Source organism: Tiliqua scincoides, chromosome 6 (assembly GCF_035046505.1).
Source record: "Tiliqua scincoides isolate rTilSci1 chromosome 6, rTilSci1.hap2, whole genome shotgun sequence".
Classification (NCBI taxonomy): domain Eukaryota; kingdom Metazoa; phylum Chordata; class Lepidosauria; order Squamata; family Scincidae; genus Tiliqua; species Tiliqua scincoides.
This window is the reverse complement of record NC_089826.1, coordinates 63,440,015-63,461,377: the sequence shown is the minus strand read 5'-3', so window position 1 is coordinate 63,461,377 and position 21,363 is coordinate 63,440,015. Positions and strand designations below refer to the sequence as shown.

The following is a 21,363-nucleotide window of genomic DNA, read 5'->3' as shown; positions in this document are numbered from 1 at the left end:
GCAAAAATTAGTATTCATGGTGCCTGCTGAGGGCTGGAAGTGACATCATTAAGCAGAAAATGACATTAAGCAGATGATGGCCAGAAATAAGCACTTTGTCCTCACACAGAAACTCATTAGTTGCAAATGAGAAAAGAGTGCAAATCTGATTCAGATTTTCAAGATCTGAGAGGGCCCAATTATAATGGGGAGGCCAGATAAACTGCTTCCAGAAACTGCATTTCATGCGTGGGCCTTATGTTTGACACCACTGGTCTTGACTCTCATTTTCCTTCACTGCACCATCCCTGTTAAAATTCATATTTTGACTTTTTTGACAAATAATCCAGCATTCACATAGCGTAGCTCTTTGCACGATCAGGCCGCAATCCTATACAGGTATACCTGAGAATAAGACTCACTGAGCATAGTAGGGTTTACTTATAAGCCAGATAGGATTGTTGGAGCCGTTCCCAAGGGGAAAGGGGGGGAACAGATTTCATCTTGCACCAGTCAAATTCAACTGGTTTACATATTCCTAGCATGGAAATGCAGTGATTCAAAAGGAGCACCTACTGAATGTCTGTCACAGAGGCACAGGAACCTTGCCAAAAACTAAGGCAGGAAGTTCTGCTGAGCTCCCACTGGTTCAAGGAGGCTGCCAGAGTAATCCTATTATTATTTTTCCCCTCTATGGTCATGTTGGTTGCCGCTGGTCAGCCGTCTAATAGCATATCCTATACTCAGAAGTAAGTCCATAAGGGACTTGCACCCTGGTTAGTCTGCACAATCGCAGCCTCTAAACCAGTGGTTTTCAACCTTTTTCATCTCACGGCCCACTGACAAGGCGCTAAAATTGTCAAGGCATGCCATCTGTTTTTTTACCATTGACAAGGCTTGCTGGCAGGGGGCTCACATCCCCCAAAGGCCCGGGCACACCTGTTGCCCAGCGTGCCACTGCCCCATGGCTGAAAACAGCTGCTTTAAACACCTGCTGCTCAGGACTGTTACCAAAGGTGGCCTTTGATTCCTTTCTTACAGCACTGCTCCTATGTATGTTTACTTATAAGCCCCACTTCTAGCCCCCCTTCTGAGACACTCCTGCAGGCTTGCTAGGCGGCAGCAGCAGCTTTAAGGCGAGTTGGGGAGAGAACCTTTCCTCTGGTTTTGCCTTCCACAGAAAACAGCACACAGTTGCACCCTCAGCCCTGCCTGGAGCTGCTCTTGCTAGCAAGACACGAGCCTCCCTCGCCTGCCTGCCTGCAGGGGAAATGGGGGGGGGGAGCAGCCACCGCCACGCACCTCATTAATGAGCCCCAGCTGGGCTGACTGACAGCACTGAGGGGGGCCCGAAGGCGGGAAAGGAAAAGGCTGCCACTTGCTCCCACCCACCCCACTCCCGGCCGGACAGGCGTCCTCTCCCAAGTCCCCCAGCTGCGAGCTCCCTTCGTCAGCCTCTGGACCTGAGCAAAGTTGGTGGAGAGACACTCAGGCCCCCCTCCTACTAGCTCGCCTCTCCCGCCATGAAGCCCTGGCTCTTGCTCAGCCTGCTGCTGCTGCACCAAACGCTGCAAAACGGTGAGTCCGGCAACAGCTCGCCCGGCGCCTGCGCCTCCCCGCCGGGTCGCCCTGCCTTTGCGCTCCGCTTTACGCGCGCGCGCGCCTTGGCTCTGCGCGCGGGCAGGTCCTGCTGCTGCGGCTGCTTCTGCAGCGTCCCTTCATTCACATGGGGGGGAGAGAGCGCCCCACCCCCACTTGACTGCACTGCCCCTCCTCCCCGAGGGTCTTCAGCCAGTGCGTTTGGGGAGGTGGGTGGCATTCTTGCCTCCCATCCACCAGCCACCCAAGAGAATTCCTGGCACCATCCTTGTTTGGCTTTACCTGAAGGAGAGCGCCTCCTGAAAGAGCAAGTGGGACTCTGAGTAATGGAGTCTCTCTCCTGCCACACGCCCTGTTCAAGAATTTGGAGAATTTGGGAACTTTTATTTTTTTAAAAAATATATTTTGCATTTAGTCACCACAGAACTGGGCAGCTAGTGGAAGGTTTAAAAAAGAAGAAGAAATAAAACAAGTTTTCAGGACTTTAAAAGTTCAGCAGAGGTGGGAGCAGTTGCCTCATATTAAGAGATGCCAGTGTGCTGAGAGAAAATTGGCCCTGAGAGGGTTGCTTCAGGGCTTGCTCTGAGGGGGCAAATATGCTTTTCATGGAGGAGAAGCCGAAGATCTGAAGTCAGGGCCAGCCCAAGACTATGAGGAAAGGCTAGAACGTTTGGGACTCTTCAGCCTAGAAAAGAGGCACCTGAAGGGGGACATGATTAAGACATACAAAATCATGCAGGGAATGGATAGAGCAAATAGAGAGGCGCTCTTTTCCCTTTCACATAACACCAGAACCAGGGGACATCCACTAAAGTTGAGTGTAGGGACAGTTAGGACAGGCAAAAGAAAATATTTCTTTATCCAGTATGTAATTAGTCTGTGGAACTCCTTGCCACAGGAAGCAGTGACAGCATCTTGCCTAGATAAATTATACCACAAGTGACAGCCTGAAAAAGAAAAAAGTGTTCACAGCCTGCCTAAAAAAAAGAAGGACCTTATCATTTAGTCTAGTTCTTTGCTAACTACCACAGCTGCTTCCTCCTCCTCCTCTTCCAATGTTCTCTTTTCTTTATTGATTTGAAGTTTTATTTTTAATTTTGTTCTCTCAGGGCTGTTTAACACATCATGCAGAAGCCGGTTTCTCACAAAAGTGTATGCACATCAGAGACCTTCTGCCAAATGTATATTTACTAGGGAGGAATTGAACACAAGTTTAATTTCAGAGTAAAATTCACTTATTTACTTATTTCAATTTACTTATTTACTTATTTCAGAGTAAAATTAATTTCAAAGTCTATAATTTTAGCTCCTATACTACTCGATCGTATGAATACTGACTAAGAGTAGCTTCTGGCAAAAGTGATTTATTTTTCACTGAAGTGACATCCCTTCCCATGGGAAGAAACCTAGTAATTGCACATTTGCATGAACACTTTGCATGAACAATTAATGCATGAACACTTAAAATTGCTTACCAATGAGCATCCTGTCTGAACAAACAAAAATGAACAGGATGTCAAAGACAAAAAATCCACACTTCCTAGCCTGTTTAAAACAGACTGGTTGCAAATCTTAATTTTATGTCAGGAATGGCCATTTCCATCTATTTCATCCAGAATAAAGAAACTGACAACAATAATAATAGTGCGTGGCACTTTCCAAATTTACAAAGTGCTTCACGTGTATTATTTTGTTGTAATTGTTACAGCAACCATATTAGGTTATGTAACTTTCCATATTATTATTCCTATAGTGCAGCTGTGGAACTTGGGCTCAGAGGGAGTTCCTAAGACTGCCTAGTGAGCCTAGGCTGACACAAAATTTGAACTTGAGAAGCCCTGATTTGATTCTCAGTCTCTTATAGCTCAACCCCTATCCTCTGTCCCACAGAGGGACGCAGCAGTGCCAAAACAGCCTCCACTGCTTCCTATACTGGAAAGAAGGCCACCAGCAGGCACTTTAAGGGAACGTTCATTTCTTTGCCCCAGGTAATCCCCAGCACCCACAATGGGGCTATTCAGGCATGCACCAGCAAAATAGCAGGCAGAAATCCAAGCAGCCCTGGGTCAGGAAATCAGGCCTGGGAAGGGGGATCAGATAAATTAGCAACCTCTGTCACCAGTCTTGCCTCTCCCAGGACTGATCCACCCTCCCCTGCCTGTTATACTCCTCCCTGCATCCATTCCACCCTCACCCCACCCTTCAGCCAGCTCATGAGACACATTCGCTGGTGGGTGCAGGACTTTGACTAGCACCAGCAGGCTGGCACAGGCCTTTGTGCTGGCACCAGGAGCCTCCATGCTGCCACAACATGCCCGTGCAGCCGGTGGAGGGCATAGGATTGTGCCATCAGCCACTGTGCCACATCAGCTCTAAAAAGTATGACTATTGGGGAAGCTTACTTGTAGAAACCTGATATTGATATTGCACTGATTGTTTTTCTTTTCCCTTGGGGTAGCAATTGGTCAGCCTGCAAAGAATAAGCGTCCAAAGGAACCAGGAGAGAACAGAATTAAACCTGCTAACAAAAGAGTAAAACCCAAAATACCCAAACTAAAAGAGAGAGACTCCACGGATTCCTCCCCAAAGATCCACTCCATAATGACACAAGTGATGGATAAAGGCCGTTTCCAGAAGCCTGCTGCTACTTTAAGCCTTTCTGCAGGACAGAGTTTAGAACTGCGATGCAAAGGGAATAACATTGAGTGGAGCTATCCTTCTTATCATGAAACCTTTAAAGGCTCCAGGCTCAGGTAAGGTTTTGAAAGACTGAGATTAAAGCTTCCTACAAACAACCCCAAGGCAAATTTGGGTAGTTCTGCTCAGGTAAAACAAATGTAGAAAAGTCAAGGGATGGCAAAAGAATAAGATTGGTGGCATTTATCAGGGTGGTGGTGCTGGTGGCAGCTTTACCCACAGCTCTAGTTGCCATCTAATTTTGGCTGAGGCCCAAGATGGGGAGGGGGTTTGCTTAGATGAAATATCTGTGGGAATTTCAAAGGAAATTGAAAGAATTTTGCAAAGTCTTGTGAAACTTCCAAAGACTGGTTTCACAGAATTAGGAAGGAGTTCCATATTGAAGTGATGTTTACCATGAATAAATAATAAAATGTAGACCTCATGAGCAAAGATAGTTTTGATATTCCTGAGTGTGAAAACATTTCTATCCTAGCTTTTGGTCCCTCAGTGGAATTTGTAAAGTAGCTAAAAGCATTAATAAAAACAAGTTGTTTTCTATGGAACTAATCTGTAATATTTGAAATTAATTTAGATTGCAATACTAAATGCTCATACTAGGTCAAAATCAATGGAACTTATTTCTGAATAAACCTCCTAGCATGGCAGTGTTGGGGACCTATCCTATCCAACTTTCTAGTGCCAATGCAGATGCAGTGCAGTGCAGGCCCAAAGACACTCTTTTGCCATTCCCCATTGGTACAGCTGCATCAGTGCTGTAAAATTGAATAGGATTGGGCTCTTAGTTGCATAAGCTTTCCATTTTATAAAGGGTGTGAAGTGTGCCCTCTTCATTCACAAATATCAGGAATCTTCTGCTGTTTTATTTACTCTTGTAAATACTCTTATATTTTAGAATAATACTAGCACAAACTGGATGTATGGGTGTGCATTTCTACCTAGTTGCCTGACAAGGGTCTAACTTATGTCCCTCACCATGAAATTTTCAGCTTACGTTGAAACGATGGTTCCTTGAGAGTTTTATCAGAACTTTGATTTCTAATTGAAGCAAATATTCCCCTCCCCCCCCCCAAATTGACAAATCTGGCATTAGTATATGCAGCTAGCCAAGTGGGACCCAATGCAGGGTGCTCATGTAGAGCTCCTCACTCACCAGACAGCTGCAGGAACTACAACCACAACAAGCCAGGTGCTTGTGGTGCTGTGTGCAAAGCACATAAGCTGGCAGTAACATAACATAACCTCCAGCTACTTCTGAGAGGCCCATTTCAGGCCAAACAGTCTCAGAAGAGGGCAAGCAAGCCCACACTCAATTCACCTTGCAGTCCTCCCAGGCTGCCAGATGCTGGCTGCAGCAGTGGGAGATCCACCAGCCACCTTAGTATCCCCCCCCCCCAGAGTAGGGCCCAATGTCATAAACAAGCCACATTGCCCTAAGGGCAGCCCTGCTGCTTGCTATATAAGGCAACACTGAACTGTTGCATCTCCCTCCCCCCTGGAAGTCTTACATTCTTACAGGCCAATCCCATTGGGTTTTGCTTAAAAAACATTCTGGCAGTACTAACTGCCATAAGGCAGTTTGACAGCGCGTAGAGTTGTGTGCTGTCAGAGGCACCAGTGGGGAGGCCAGGATCTTCCCATGCATGCTGGAGGATTCTCCCTGGACCTGCCAAGGCAGATAGCATGGCAAGGGATGCTGGATGGATTGGGGGGAGGGCAGGATGAGGTGGCATTGGGGCAGAGGAGGACCACATGGGGAGGCAATGGGACCAGGGAATGGGCAGATCGGTTCTAGGAAGGCTCTGGAAGCAACAGCTGCCAAGTCCTAGTCTCCTTCGCAGAATTGATCCTGTGGCCCGGATTCATTTGAACCTGCATCAGCAATTGCACTAGCTCAGGATCAAGTAGACCCGTCCGTGCTGCAGAGGCTTATCCCCAGGTAGGGGGAATGATTGTTCCCTTACTCAGAAGAGATCTCTGTGACTGCCCATCCCCAGGATGCAGCAGTAGCTATTTTGGTATTGCTGCATGGGGGGGGGGCAGGGACATAGGATTGGACTGTTAATCTGGTTTTATGGTGTTAGGTTTGCTTCCTCTTTCTTTGAAGCCACACCTTATTTTACTCTGAGAGAACAAGAAGCCTCATAGATGCCTCAGACAAAATCTTGTGGACGTAATGTACATCAAACAATGGTCTTGTAAACCTTTCATTAGAACAGTTTTGCTTTTGTAAAGCTAATTTATTATTTTTTCTTTAATGATTGTGACACAAAGAAAAGAGTGAAGAATTGTCTAATTATTGTCATTGACTGTTTCAGTTGTTTCAGTAAGGATTTAATTGATAAAACATGTCGATATCTACAAGATGATGAGAGGCTTTGCAGATTGCACAGGCCTACAAAATTGAGGGTCAGAAAAGTTTTTCCCAAACTTTATGGTGGTTTGATATAAATTTGGGATGCCGATTCCAAAAATGGCATCCGTTTTGTCCAATCACATCTAGTTTTGGAGATATAGTATAGCCTCATTAGTGAGTGATTCAAGCAACTTCCTCCTGAGGAAGCCATGGTGTAGGCTTCCTCATGAAGAAGCTGCTTGAACTATTCACTAAAGAGGCTATGCCGTGTCTCCAAAATTAGACATGATAGGGCAAAACGGATGCCATTTTTGGAATCAGCCAAATATACCCAGTTATTGGCATACTGTTTAAGGAAGCAAAATGTGTGTTGGCCTGTGTTATCTTTGTTCTTCCCCTTCCATCACCCCCTAATGTCTAGTCTTCCTATACTATAAGAATAGACCTATGTGCTAGTGTAATACATAGGGATTCTATTTAGAAAGATTTTAGAAAGCCTGTGTAAAAAGATTATAACAGACGTAAGAAAAAAAACGAAGCAATTTGTACATATGTATCAGTGAAAATGAAAAGGACAGAAAAGAGATGATGAGATTTAGATGAATACTGCAGATCAAGTCTTCTGTGAGAAAATGCTTACTATGAGAGAGCCAGAAAAATGTGGCCAAAATAATTTGTTCCAGAACCAATAAATAAAAACATAAGCATTTCATTATGGCACTTCAGAATGTCAGATGCTGAAATGTCTAAATATTTTGCAGATAAAAGAAATTTCTATTTCTTGGACAGTTGCATTTAAAAAAATAAAGAAGGAAAAAAGTATCATGTATTTTAGTATTTCAGTAGTTTTTTTTCTCAGGCAATTTAGGGTTTTGATTTAAAACAAATTATTTAACATACTGTTGACCCTCAATTTAATGGACTAAAGCAGTGGTTCCCAAACTGTGAGCCATGGCTCTCTGGGGAACCATGGAAACCTGCCAGGGGAGCTGTGGAATCCTCACAAAAAGCAACTGCTCTATTCCAGCTGCTCTTAGGATTGTAGCCCTAATGCAGAGCTACAGCCAATGGCCTAATAGGTCAAGGGAACCACCTGTTGAAAAAGTTTGGGAACCACTGGACTAACAGGTATCTATTAATGCTGAACGTTCTGCTAAATCTGAATGCACTGAAGTAAGTGGATATGTGCATGCACAAAATATATACAGGTGGAGCCTATTTATCCGTGGATTCTATATCCATGGATGTAGCTCAACATGGGTCCCCCAGACCAACACTGAGCCAAACATGGTTCCTCCTGAACCCACTGAAGGCAACTGGAGCTCAGCTCTGGTTGCCTTCACAGAGACTATTCATAGCCACCTGCAGCCTCTGCAGCCTTCTTGGGGCAGGTGGGCAGGGAGTGGGAGAGGTGGGTTGGGGCAGGATCTGGCAGTTATCCAAGATCCTGACCCCATTCCCTGGCAGCATGGCATGACACCGAGCTGTTTGGATCTGCGCCACCTCATCTGGTGGCGCAGATCCAAATAAACCTATTGGGACTGGTGCAGGACAACACGGGGTAAGGGAAAAAGCTCCCCCTTGCCTCAGGCTGCACTACTTTTGGCCCCAAACTTTCACTGGATGCAGCACAGACCTGCTGGCCTGCCTGCTTCCTGCACCCTGAGGATTGCACCCTGAGATACCCTGGAATTGAAGAAGGTAGGCATAGGGCCCAATTCTATCCAGCACAGGAGTACTGACACCAAACAGCACCCACTGTATTCTATGCTGGATTTAAGCAGGATGGAGGTCTCCTTAGAGTAAGAGTAAAGCCCCAGTCTGCTCAGTGGGGCTTCTTGAAGCAGCACTAACTATTTAGTTGGCACAGACTCAAGAAGCCCTGTGTTGGACTTTCAAGTCTGCAAAGGGGAATAGGGTTTGTTGGAGGAGGCTTCGTTCCCAGGCCTGTTTCACTCCCCTTCTGCCATCCCCCAGAAATGTTTCCCTCCCACCCTTTCACCCTATGCCCCCACGCCATTTGGTGCTTACCTTTGCTCTGCTGGCAGCTTGGGGTCCAACGGTGGCATTGACAGGACAGCGCAGGTTTCTCTGCCACCACCACTTACAGTACCACTTACTCTTTGAGTGCTACAAATGTGCTTTAAGGCACATGTGCACACCTGGCACTGGGGCAGCTTTGGATCAGGCTGCCCATCCGATATGATAATTAGATACCGTAGATACTCACCTATAGGGCAATAAATTTGTCCCAACAGATCACACCCAAATTTACCCTTCACCTTATCTGCAGGGCCTCTCGGGGTTAGGGCTGTTTCAGGCACACTGTGGAGCAGCTGTGGTGCTGCTGGGGACGGTGACATGCCACCTGCTCCTCCACCATACGTGGGGAGCCTGACGGAGCTGCTCCACTAGCCTGCTCTCTCTCCTTCCTGCCTCCCTCCTTCCTTGCTGCTCCTGGGCATGACAGGAAAGGGGAGCAGGAGCCTGGAGCAGCTTGTCATCAGTGGGGCTTACTCCCAGGAAAGTGCACATAGGATGGCAGCCTTTGAGCCCAAGCCTGTGCATGCCTACTCAGAAGTAAATTCCATTATTGTCAATGGGGCTTACTCCCAGGAAAGCATGCATAGGATGGCAGCCTTTGTGCCCAAGCCAGTGCATGCCTACTCAGAAGTAAGTTCCATTATTGTCAATGGGGCTTACTCCCAGGAAAAGACTGTAGCTTGAAGATGGGGAGAGAAACAGGAGGGCTGCTTCTTCATGCAGAGTCTACAGCTCTGCATCTGCTTCTTCCTAGCAAGAGGGAGGAGGGGAGCCCCCCACACAGCCTCCCTACCTCCCACCCGCCCCCACTCTTGCACTGCTTGCTTCTCTCTGCCCTTCAGCCCCAGCCCCTCTCTTCCCTCCACCAGCCTTCACTCTGTTGTACTTTTTTTTTTTCTCCCTTCCCCACTGTCCCTCTTTCTCTGCCCCCTATTTACAAACCATGCAATCAGGGAAACTGAATAGGAACCCCCCCCCCCCACAGCCTTGATCCTGCTGTAAATCAAGAGGAGGAAACAGCCCTCAGACCAGGTGAGGGCGGGCTTGTTGCAGCTGCAGGATGCACCTTCCCTGGAAGTGGAAACACTCCCATCAAATGTCTCACAAACTACAATTCAGAGCACCATTACTTAGAAATAACACCCAGGGAAAACAATAGGTCTGCTTCTGAGTAAATAGGGTTTCAGCAATGTGCAGCTACACTTGGTCACAGCCATTTATTGTTACTTGTCTCTGCTGTGAATTGAATTGCACGCTCCCAGTTGTGTTCTAAGTTGTATGTTATATGTAGAGCTTCTGGCTTAAGAGCAGAAGACTCTGCCTTTGCACTGTTTTGCATCAGAAGTGTCCTGAGAAATTCTGAGTGATAGATCACTTTTTTACATTTTAGTTTTTTTCCTGTGCTGGTCTTCAATCACTGGTTCATACATGAATTGATCACCAAAAATTAGCTATTGGTGGGGCTTTCACCATCAGCTAGCTACCTCCCTTCCTGCCTTGCTGGTGCTGCAAGGCATTCTGGAGCACTGCCATTATTCCATTCTCTTTCATGTACCCCTAAAGATCCTGTTGAGTGCCCCTGGGGGTACATGAACCCCAGGTTGGGAACCACTGTTCTATTAGTATGTTGTTTACAGTGCAGTTACTCTTTGATAGTATTTACAAAAAGATGACAAAGACCAGAATTTAAAAGTTTATGAATAAAAATGAATCTTATGATCTTTTACTATATTTTTAATAAATTAGAAACTGTCAGTTCTTCGATAACAATTACTGGTAGGTTATTTTTCAGGATCTGGCCTAGGGTAAAATCAGACAAAACTATAATCAGACACCCCCCCAAGTTTATGACCCTGACTTATCCGAGGGTCATAGAAAATTGTATGATTCTTGCATCAAAACCTGCCCTCGACTTGTCTGTGAGATCGACTTATAGGCGAGTATCAGATATTCAAGAATTATCCTTGGCTTTATTTTGCAGTTAACTAGGCTATAGTGCATTAGACCACTAGATGGCAGATATCACCTGTAATTGTATTATGTCATCTATCCTTGACTAGAAGTAGTTAAATAATTGTGTGACTGCATAGCTGACTTTTACCTTTCATGTGAGCTTGCATTCTTTTAGAGACACTGTACACTAAATGCCACACTAAATGCCTGACCATAAAAGTGCACCAGATATTCAGATAAACAAGGACCTAATCTGGAGATATAACCGCAGTTATTAAAGGAAACTGTAAATATGAAATAAGGAGTTTGTGATATTTTTTCAATAATTAAATTGTCTATAGCTCAACATTTGTCTTCTCAGTGTAAATCAAAATACTGTATTTTTTGGATGCCTTAACTGAACATCTTGGATTGGTTAATTGAGCACCACCATATTTGGAGCATGGATTATAGAATCAGAATTCATTATTTTTAGCTGAAAAAATAAACCCAAGATTTCTCTAACAAAGCAAGAGGCACCAGTAAGGAACTTTCCTTTTCTGTGGAAAGCCTGATCTACTCATGTTCCTGTTAAGTGAAAGGATACAGTCTGCCTAGAGTTAAGCACCTTAAGACCAATGTGCTTAACGCTGCAATCCTAACCACACTTTCCTGAGAGTAAGCCCCATTGAACAAAATAGGACTACTTCTGAGTAGACCTGGTTAAGATTGTGCCCTAAGTTTTCCATTAAAATCAATGGGACATAGAAGTGGTTGACTTTTGCAGGATCTATATACGTATTTATACTCTAACATAAACTGGCAGCCCAGGCCTAACCTGTGCTGGAGCAGGCAAGCTGGCTGGCATGTGCTTGTATGCAGTACAGGTTTGAAGGTGGAGAGAGTGCAACTTGGAGTAAGGGAACTTATGTCAACCTGAGTAATGCCCCAGCAACCTCAATGGGGTTACTTGAATCTGCACCAGCTAAATTGTGTCGGAAGCTGGTCCCCCCCCTCCCAGGCCCAGTCCACCCACCAGACCTGTCGCCCACTCTCCCCCATCCCAAAACACCCCTGTTCAGGCCTCCTCCCACCCTCCCCAAAGTCACACGTTGGCCTCCCTGGACTGGTGTGAAACCCACCCCTGCCCAGTGGGGATATGACGTGGGCAGGCCAGCCTGCGTCCTTATGCCAGCTTCCCAGATTCCTGAGGAGCAACAAACGTGCCTTATGGAACACTCCTGGGCTGGCGCAAGGGACTTGCACTGGCCCAGTAAGTGCTCAAGATTGCGCTCTTGGGCAAGTAATGAAAACTTTTAGCTTTTAGTTAGCAACACATACCGGCTGTCCTATTCAAATATATGTGTTTATTTCAAAAGTAGAGGCTGATGGTAGTATTTAAGTGGATCATTTCTGTAATCTTTTCAGTAATAAGATCTTTTCAGTAATAAGCAGTTTTGTAACCATTATTAATTCTGGAAGACAAATGCTAATTACAATAAAACCCTTCCTTAATGTGGCTTGCAATAATGCAAATTTGGATAAAATGCAGTTGGCTCTCATCCTATACCAAATCCCTGTTCCTTACCCATAACATAGTCTTTTATATGGTATTAGAGTAAAAAGTACTATCTTAATACAGAGTTAAATTTTAATACAGTACTGTACTTAATTATTGTATGCATAAATTGACTCGTAAAATGGGAGGCATCTGCTGTCAAAGAAAAATTAAATATTCTGGATCCGTTAGAGAATGTAATAATTGGTTTCTTCTAATAATTATTTCCGCAAATAACATGACCCTGCATTTTGTGCAATTTAATTTTTTGAATCCCACTTACTGTGTTATGGTGGGGTTTAACTGTATGTTGGTGGTGGTCAGAGCATCTTCAGACAAAATAGTCATGCTACTTTCCTGTGCCAGTTTTACCTTATGATAAATGTTATGATTTTTCAGAAAGTGATGTTAATTTTTGACTATTGTGGTATATTATCAAAAACTGTCAGGAAACATGCTTTTATTAGCATACTGGGGCACCCCGTAACCACGGATCCCGTATTTGCAGATTCACTTATCTGTGGATTGGGTTCGTACACCCCCCCCACACACACACATGTACTCCCTCCAGAGCCAAGCAAGCTCTGCTCCCCTCCCTTCACCTTTGGAGGATGATCTGGGCTAGGCAGAGACTATAGACGGATGTTACCCTCCTGAGGCTATGGACAGATGTTACCTACCTGAGAGCTCTCCTCTCAGAGAGGGTGGGGTGGTGTTCACCTCTATCCGTGGTTTTTGTTCATCGCGGAGGGTTCCAGAACAGAACTCCCGCAGATACAGGGGCATGCCTGTATATGTTAACTACTTCAAGAACAGAAGGTTTTGTGTATTTTGAATCTCAGAGTTGTTCAGAGACCAAAAGGTCATGTGTCTGAGTAGCTCCCACAGATCAGCTTATGCAAACCATCCCATAGTATGCCACAAGGATAGAAAGCAAAATCACCTTAGGGAAGGTGACAGCAGAACAGTAGCATGAGATGACATGCACAAGGGAAATGAAGCACATGCTGGGGAAGGAGAATACCGACCTTATCCTAAAGGTCAGAGTCCTGCACACATTCCGATCTTCCTACACTGCTTCATGACTAAATGTATTGCATCTCCAAATTCCCTTTTCACATAGGATGTTCCAAGCAGAAATTTCTTTGACAAATGTTTTATTGTCGTGATTGTCTCTAAGATAAATTGCAGCAGTGTTCATGTTAGTATGAAATACTGGGGCATCTTTGGTTGGTGAAAGGCCCAAATAGACTGCATGCGCAGATTCTATAAAGTATCTCTATTACAATGCTATTTAATGAGAAACACTCTAAAGATTCTATGGATGTGCCTCCCATGACTTTAGCACATTGCTAGCCAACCTCTCTGAATTCATTTTAAATATGGTTCAGCAGCTGTGAGCAGCACTGGAGAAACTGCGAAGAAGGGATTTTTTCTAAAGTTTTACATGGCTGCTTTAACGTCTGTGAGTCCCTAATCCCCTTAACTGGAGCTGTAGTTGCTAGGCAGCAGCTGTAGCAGGAAGAAAGGAAGACCTGTTCCTCTCCTCGTCTTTCCTTCCTGTAATTGCTGCTGTCACAGGCAGAAATAGATAAGAAGGTGAAAGTGACAGGGGGGAGCTGTCCGCTTATCCTCTTCTTGCAACATGAGCTAGAGAAGAACTATGCAGGGAGAAATGGGCTTGGTTTTGAATGCAGGTGTGCATTGTGAGTGAACCGCACTCTATAATTATGAGCAGCCTCATTACTTTTGCAGAATCCCTGCCAGTCAGGTTGCTTCCACACTAGGTCTGCTTTACATGTGCTGCTGTTTGTCAGTCAGCTGGAAGTGGAATTATATAGTCCCACACAGCATTTAATATAGTGTTATCTACATTAAAATCTTGCAGTGACTGTATGATAAATGATCACATGCCCCAAAATATCCCAAAGAGTATTTTGTTTGCTATAATCAAGACTGATGGCAGGAAAGTGAGGATTCATTTTCCAAATCAGTGCCAGTGGATTGGTGGGACTAAAACTTATATAAAACAATGCTTTGACACCAAGAGCCCAGTCCTATGCCTGGGCAGTGCCACCCTTGATGTGCTGCCCAGGCAATGGCCATTGTGAAAGTACTGAAAGGCACTTCATGGTGGTCGAGAAACAAATGATGCTGATGCACGGGCCAGCTGGCAAAATGACCAGTGGAAACCTGTTGTGGTGAATAGGCCACAGAGCATGGGGAGGTGTTCCAAGGTGGGTGGAAGGTGGGGACGGGGCAGAATTGAGCAGGAGGGAGGGCCCTAGGGGTGGCCCATGAGGGGGACGGGGATGGCTGCAGACACTGCTCTATCCCTACATGGCTACTCAAATCTGCACCAGTGATTGAGCCATTTCAGCGATACTGTACTGTGGTGCTGGCAGCTGGGATAGATTGGGCTGCCTGACTTGCTACTTCCTTAGATATCGGCATTTGTATACTCACATTGCCATTGTACATGAACAAACTAATTTTGAAACATGTTTCCTCCCTCAAGGTAGAACATAATGTGTTGATCTTGTAGCAAGCCAAAAATATAGCAGATCTTAATTCCCTCTTTGCTCCCTTGCTTCTGGGCCAGTCTTAATCAGATGATAAATCTGTGGTTCAGGTGTAGGAGGTGGCAGAACAGAAAATATGTATGAGCTTGAGGAATCTGACTTCTGGAGGAAAACATGTGGGAGATATAAGATCACTGATATTGAAGAACTACTTCCAGCTTCTTATGAAGAGGCAACTTAGGGCCCAATCCTGTCCAACTTTCTAGCACTAATGCTTCAGCAATGCAGGCCCGAGGCAAGGGAACAAATGTCTCCATGATCTCCCGCCCACAGCAGGATGTAGCACGCACCCCATTGGCATGGCTGCAACTCTGCTGGAAAGTTGGATTGGATTGGGCCCTTAGAATCTTAGAGTTGGGACCTTCAAGGTAATCAGGTCCAACACCTGCCAATGCCTATAACATCCCCAATAGGTGGCTATTCAGCCTGTGCTTAAAGGCTCCAACGATGAAAAGTCTACCACCTTCTGAGGCAAGCTGTTCCACTGCCAAACACTTCATCCTGTCAGAAATTATTTTGTGACATTTAATCAGAATCTCCTGTGTTGCACTATAAACATTGAACCAGAAATACACTTCATTTTACTGTTCAGAACAAACACTAAAATGACTGTTATTATACTGTTACTATCTCTTAACTTAGGCTGCAATCCTAACCACACTTTTCTGAGAGTAAGCCCCATTGAAAAAAAATAGGACTTACCTCTGAGTAGACCTGGTTAGGATTGTGCCCATATGTCTTAAAAATGGTTAAGTTGAAAGGGCTGGCCTGACCTTAGTTGCCATGTAGGCCACAGGCCTCTCTCAGGCAGCACAGGGGAAAAAGCCAGCCAGGTCTAAGAAATAGGAAGGGTTCCATAATACACCTCTGAATTTAGATTCACCCCTTTAGGGGTTGATCAGGGCCAAATCCTGAATTATGTCTTTCAGCATTTGTATGGGTAACCTTTGTAAGGAAAACCAAGTCGATATCACATCAGACCTAAGAGATACTGAGGAATCCGTGAAAACACCCCTTTTCACCCCCTTAGGAGGTCGAATTGCTAAAAATCCCTTCCTAGTGGGTTCTTACATCATGGAAGGAATATACTCCCTGAATTTCATGTTTCTAGGTTTAGGGGTTTGGGATGGGCGTTGATGAGTCCGTCAGAGCATTTATTTTTATGTACTGTATGTACATTTGGACTGGTCCTACTCTCTGGAGCAAGCAAAAAATTCTCTCCATCTGCATCATCTGTCTCCACCACACCTTTGGCATTGTACTTTGGCTGAGTAGAGCAAGTACAAATGGCTACATAATGGGAAAGAGGTTAAAATGTGCCAAAGAGCACTCATTGAGTGACTGGCTTAGGTTAGATGGAACTGTATTTGCCAGTAATACTTTTATGCCAATGTAATTTTTATCTTAAATTGATATAAGCATTTTATCATTAGAACTTCAGAAAAGGAACTTGCAGCGGATGTTGCTTCTGCCGCAAGTCTAATGTCTAACTGGCTCAAACAGGACAATTCCTTCTCTCCGCCTTCCCTCATTCCCACCTGGAGACTGTTCCCCCCCCCCCCCAACCACCTTAAAGTTCTGTGGAGCCCAGAGTCATGAGACATGCACAACCTGCCTCGGACTTTTTTGTTTTGTCTCCCCCCCCCCCATTTTATTATTTTTTTGGTACACCTAGGGTTGTTGTTGGCAACCTTCAGTCTCAAAATACTATGGTATCGCGCTCTGAATGGTGGTTCTGGAACAGCATCTAGTGTGGCTGAAAAGGCCAATTCAGGAGTGACAATCCCTTCCACACTGGGAGCAAGTGCAGTCTGTCCCTGGTCTGTCTCCCTGGCTATGGGCCTTCCTTCTTTGCCTCTTAGCCTCAGACTGTTGGCCAAGTGTCTCTTCAAACTGGGAAAGGCCATGCTGAACAGCCTGCTTCCAAGCAGGACGCTCAGAGGCCAGGGTTTCCCACTTGTTGAGGTCCACTCCTAAGGCCTTCAGATCCCTCTTGCAATGTCCTTGTATCGCAGCTGTGGTCTACCTGTAGGGCGCTTTCCTTGCACAAGTTCTCCATAGAGGAGATCCTTTGGGATCCGGCCATCATCCATTCTCACAACATGACCGAGCCAACGCAGGCGTCTCTGTTTCAGCAGTGCATACATGCTAGGGATTTTAGCACGTTCCAGGACTGTGTTGTTTGGAACTTTGTCCTGCCAGGTGATGCCGAGAATGCGTCGGAGGCAGTGCATGTGGAAAGCATTCAGTTTCCTCTCCTGTTGTGAGTGAAGAGTCCATGACTCGCTGCAGTACAGAAGTGTACTCAGGACACAAGCTCTGTAGACCTGGATCTTGGTATGTTCCGTCAGCTTCTTGTGGGACCAGACTCTCTTTGTGAGTCTGGAAAACGTGGTAGCTGCTTTACCGATGCGTTTGTTTAGCTCGCACCTAGTACACCTAGGGTGTCATCCAAATATATGTTATCCTGTTTTACATTCAAATATACAGGCGTTTAATCTCTTTGGCTATTAGATTATGTGGCTGCTTTACTCCCTACCCACACCTAGAGCAGTGATTTTCAACCTATTCCGTCTCAAGGCACGCTGACAAGGCGCTAAAATTGTCAAGGCACACCATCAGTTTTTTGACAATTGAGCAGGCACACCATGCTGCTGGTGGGGGTTCACATCCCCATTGGCCCTACTAAAAAAAGACCCTTCCCCAAACTCCCAAGGCACACCTGTAGACCATTCGTGGCACACTAGTTGAAAATGGCTGCCCTAGAAGTTCTGCTCAGCTATTTATTTATTTTTCACATTTTTATACCACCCTTCCTCCAAGGAGTTCAGGTTTGTATATATAATTCCTCCCCTCTTTTTGTCCTCACAACAACCCTGTGAGATAGGTGAGGCTGAGAGAGAGTGATTGGTCCAAGGTCATCCAGGAAGCTTTCATAGCTAAGTGGGGGTTGGAACCTGGTCTTCAAGGTTTAAGTCCAACTCCTGAACCACTAGAACAGGGGTGTCAAACTCGTTTCATTCAGACGGCCGAAGTTAGCATTCAGGGTGCCTGCTGAGGGCCAGAAATGTCATCAAGCAGAAAATGACATCATTAAGCAGCTGATGGCCAGAAATCAGCACCTTGCTCTCATATAGAAGTTCATTAACTGCAAATGACAGAAGAGAAAATATGCAAATTTTGATCATATTTCAAGATATGGGAAAGCCCAATTTTCATGTGGGCAGCTGTTTCAGTGTTAACACCTCAGCACCGCTCAACAACTGAGAGCCTAAGGGCTGGATAAAAAGCTTCCAGGAGCTGCATCGGCCCCCGGGCCTTATGTTTGACACCCCTGCTCTAGAATATCCTTGCTCTTGCAGGACCAATTTCTTTCAGAGTAGATAGAGTCTTATGATGTCCTTGAGTATATACACAATACAGTTTCTCTAGAGCAGGGGTGTCCAAACATTTTGGCAGGAGGCCCACGTCATCTCTCTGATACTGTGTCAGGGCCGGAGATAAAAGAATTAATTTACATTTCAAATTTGAATAAATTTACATAAATGAATATATTGGAACATATAAATGAATATAGGTCTTGCAATAGCTCAAAGCCTATAAAAGGCCTTGCACAAAGCAAGGCCAGCCTTTCCTTCGCTGCTGCAGCTGTATCACAGACGTGAAACAGCGAGCAGTGGAGGAAGCCCTCATCTCACAGCTCACGTCAGAGGGCAAACAGTCGCCCTCACACTGAGAGCAGTTGCATTGGGCCAGCATGGGCTCCAGCAAGTCTCCAGAGGGCCAGAGACTCATTGAAGACTGGGGGCTCCCCGCGGGCCGGATTGGGAGTCCCCAAGGGCTACAAGTGGCCCCCGGGTCAAGGTTTGGACACCCCTGCTCTAGAGTAATGGAAATGAATCCTCTTTCCACTACCATGACATTTACATTGATAAATGCGCTGGAAAAATGGAAGAAGGTGAGAAAAAAGCCTGTTTGAAGGGATAGAGCCTGTTTGTTTTATTATCTTAATTGCAGCAGTTTATCCTGTAGAATTCAAAGGTGGTCAGGAGTGTAGGGTTACATTGTTTAAAAATAATTTCTGTTAATGAAAGATAAAGGTATTTAGGTTTGGATTATGATAACATTCAACCAAGTGCTTATCTTTCAAACCTCCCCAAAGCACTTTTATGAAGGTAGTTTACAGTGTTTATGCTTTAGGACTAGACTAGTGTATATCTTGACGCATTAGGCATTGAGGACTACAATTGCTGGAGTTTCTGATAGTTGTCATACTTGGCTAGGTTGAGGCTATCTAGATATACACTGGTGAACTATACATTCAATTTTTTCTGCAGGTAAATTTAGGGCCAAAGATACCCTTCATTAGTCAAACTTTGTTTTGTAGAGAGTGCCCCCTTTTTAAAAGTTCAGTTCTGCTTTCGCCAAGGAATGTTAGGCTATGACATGAAAGTATGTCTGTAAGAAAAAATGGGAAGGTGGTTGATTCACCATTTTGTAAAGTACAAGATAAAAGCAGCAGCATAGCATCTCAAGCTGTTGATTAAATAAAACAGAATTAAAAAGCTTTATTAAATAAAGATGCCCTCCAAGAGTGGCCTAATGAGAAGAAGGGAGAGACTCTGTTGAATCTCCCTAGGGAGAGAGTTCCAAAGTTGTAGTGCTACCACTGAGGAGACCCCGCCTCTGGTGCCCCTGCCCCAAATCTTAACTAGTGGTACACAGAGAGGTTAATGTTCGATACTAGCCTAAAGTCTCAAGCTAGTTCATACAGGAGCGGTGATTCCCTGCAGCTCCACGTTGTATAGGATTTTAGTAGTCAATACTGCAACACACTCTATGTGGGACTGCCTCGGAAGACGTTCTGAAAAATGCAACTAGTGCAGAATGTGACTACCTGTGTGATTGCTGGGGCTCATCGGTTCAACTCAGTTGGGATGCTGCTCCATTGGCTATACTGTTTTAATATTCTTTTATCTTTTTATTAATATTACTGCTTTTTAAGTTTTAATGTTATGTTCAATATGTTTTATTAATATAAATGTTTTAATAATATTAATATTAATGAAAGTTGGCAACCTTCAGTCTCGGAAGACTGTGGTATCACGCTCTGAATAGTGGTTCTGGAACTGTGTCTAGCGTGGCTAAAAAGGCCGATTTGGGAGTGACAATCCCTTTCACACTGGGAGCAAGTATAGACTGTCCCTGGTCTGTCTCCCTGGCTGTGGGCCTTCCTTCTTTGCCTCTTTGCTTCAGTCTGTTGGGCAAGGGTCTCTTCAAACTGGGAGAGGCCATGCTGCACAGCCTGCCTCCAAGTGGGACGCTCAGAAGCCAAGGTTTCCCATCTGTTGAGGTCCATTCCAAAGGCCTTCAGATCCCTCTTGCAGATATCAAACATTCCATATCAAATATATGCAATATATTATTGCAGATAATATAATATAATATAATATTATTTATGTATATATACATTATCAATATTATTACTAATATGTTTTAATATTCTTTTATCTTTTACTGTATTGTTGTGTTTCTTTTATGTAAGACGCTTTGGGTGCTCCATTCCGTGGTAGGAAGGTAGGTTAAAAATTCATTTGATGATGCTAATACAGGCATAAGAACATAAGAACAGCCCCACTGGATCAGGCCATAGGCCCATCTAGTCCAGCTTCCTGTATCTCACAGCAGCCCACCAAATGCCCCAGGGAGCACACCAGATAACAAGAGACCTGCATCCTGGTGCCCTCCCTTGCATCTGGCATTCTGACATAGCCCATTTCTAAAATCAGGAGGTTGCGCATACACATCAGGCACTATAAAATAGGCCTGGAAGTGAATTGGCATTTGATGCAGCTGATAGAGAATTAGGCTAGTGTGGACTAAGCCCCTTGGCACCATATTACCAGAAAATCTTTCAGCCATGTTTTGAACCAGTTGTCACTTCCAGACTGTTTTTAAAGGCTGCCCCATGTAATCTAATTTGGATTTAATCAGGGCATGTGTGACTAAGGTGACATTTATGCTGCTGGCATGCAGGACGGAAGGCTTGCACCCGGTTGCATTCCATCTTGAGGTGTAAAGAAAGGATAGTAAGTCCCTAGCAAACATTTATGTAATGCCAGCAGCACAGCATGACCCTGTGGTTCTGTGCTTGAGTCGCAAAGACATTTGAATTGAGCCACTATCACTTAAGGGAGATAGTAGCTTAATTGCTACCATCATGGCAGATAACTGTGCATACAACAGATTAATCATCAGGGGGTTGCAGTCTGTTTTAATGACCTATGGAGCTAAGATCACTATTGAAACAGTTTGCATTTATCAGATGAAATAAAGTTCATTGCTTAAATGTTAAGTGCTTACAGTGTCCTGTTTCTGTCCCAGAAATAATACCCCAAAAAGAGACTCCGTGTTGTGTTGTTTAAACATTTCCTCTATGTGGTGTACCCATTTCCCTGCCACCTAGCTTCTAGAGAAGCTTCTAGCTTCTCTCAGGGATAAAGGAAGGAATTCCTTGGGAAGGGATCTGGTTTGTTAAATCTTGCAGTTAAAGATTCTAACCACCACCCACAGATACAAGGAAGACAGGGTAAGGGCCAGACATTTTGGCACCATTC

General features: G+C 44.8%; 1 protein-coding gene across 2 annotated transcripts in view; it reads left to right on the top strand.

Annotated features, from left to right (window-relative positions):
• The first annotated feature begins 1,401 nt into the window (after positions 1 to 1,401).
• PDGFRL (platelet derived growth factor receptor like) overlaps positions 1,402 to 21,363 on the top strand; it is a 30,126-nt gene continuing 10,164 nt past the window's right edge. For both annotated transcript variants that reach the window (XR_010794672.1, XM_066632407.1), the window contains exons 1-2: positions 1,402 to 1,557; positions 4,037 to 4,331. Coding sequence is in view for 1 of the 2 variants with exons in the window: in XM_066632407.1 (XP_066488504.1) it covers positions 1,503 to 1,557; positions 4,037 to 4,331 (350 nt within the window). In the remaining variant the exon portion in view is untranslated. The remainder of the gene's footprint in view (positions 1,558 to 4,036; positions 4,332 to 21,363) is intronic.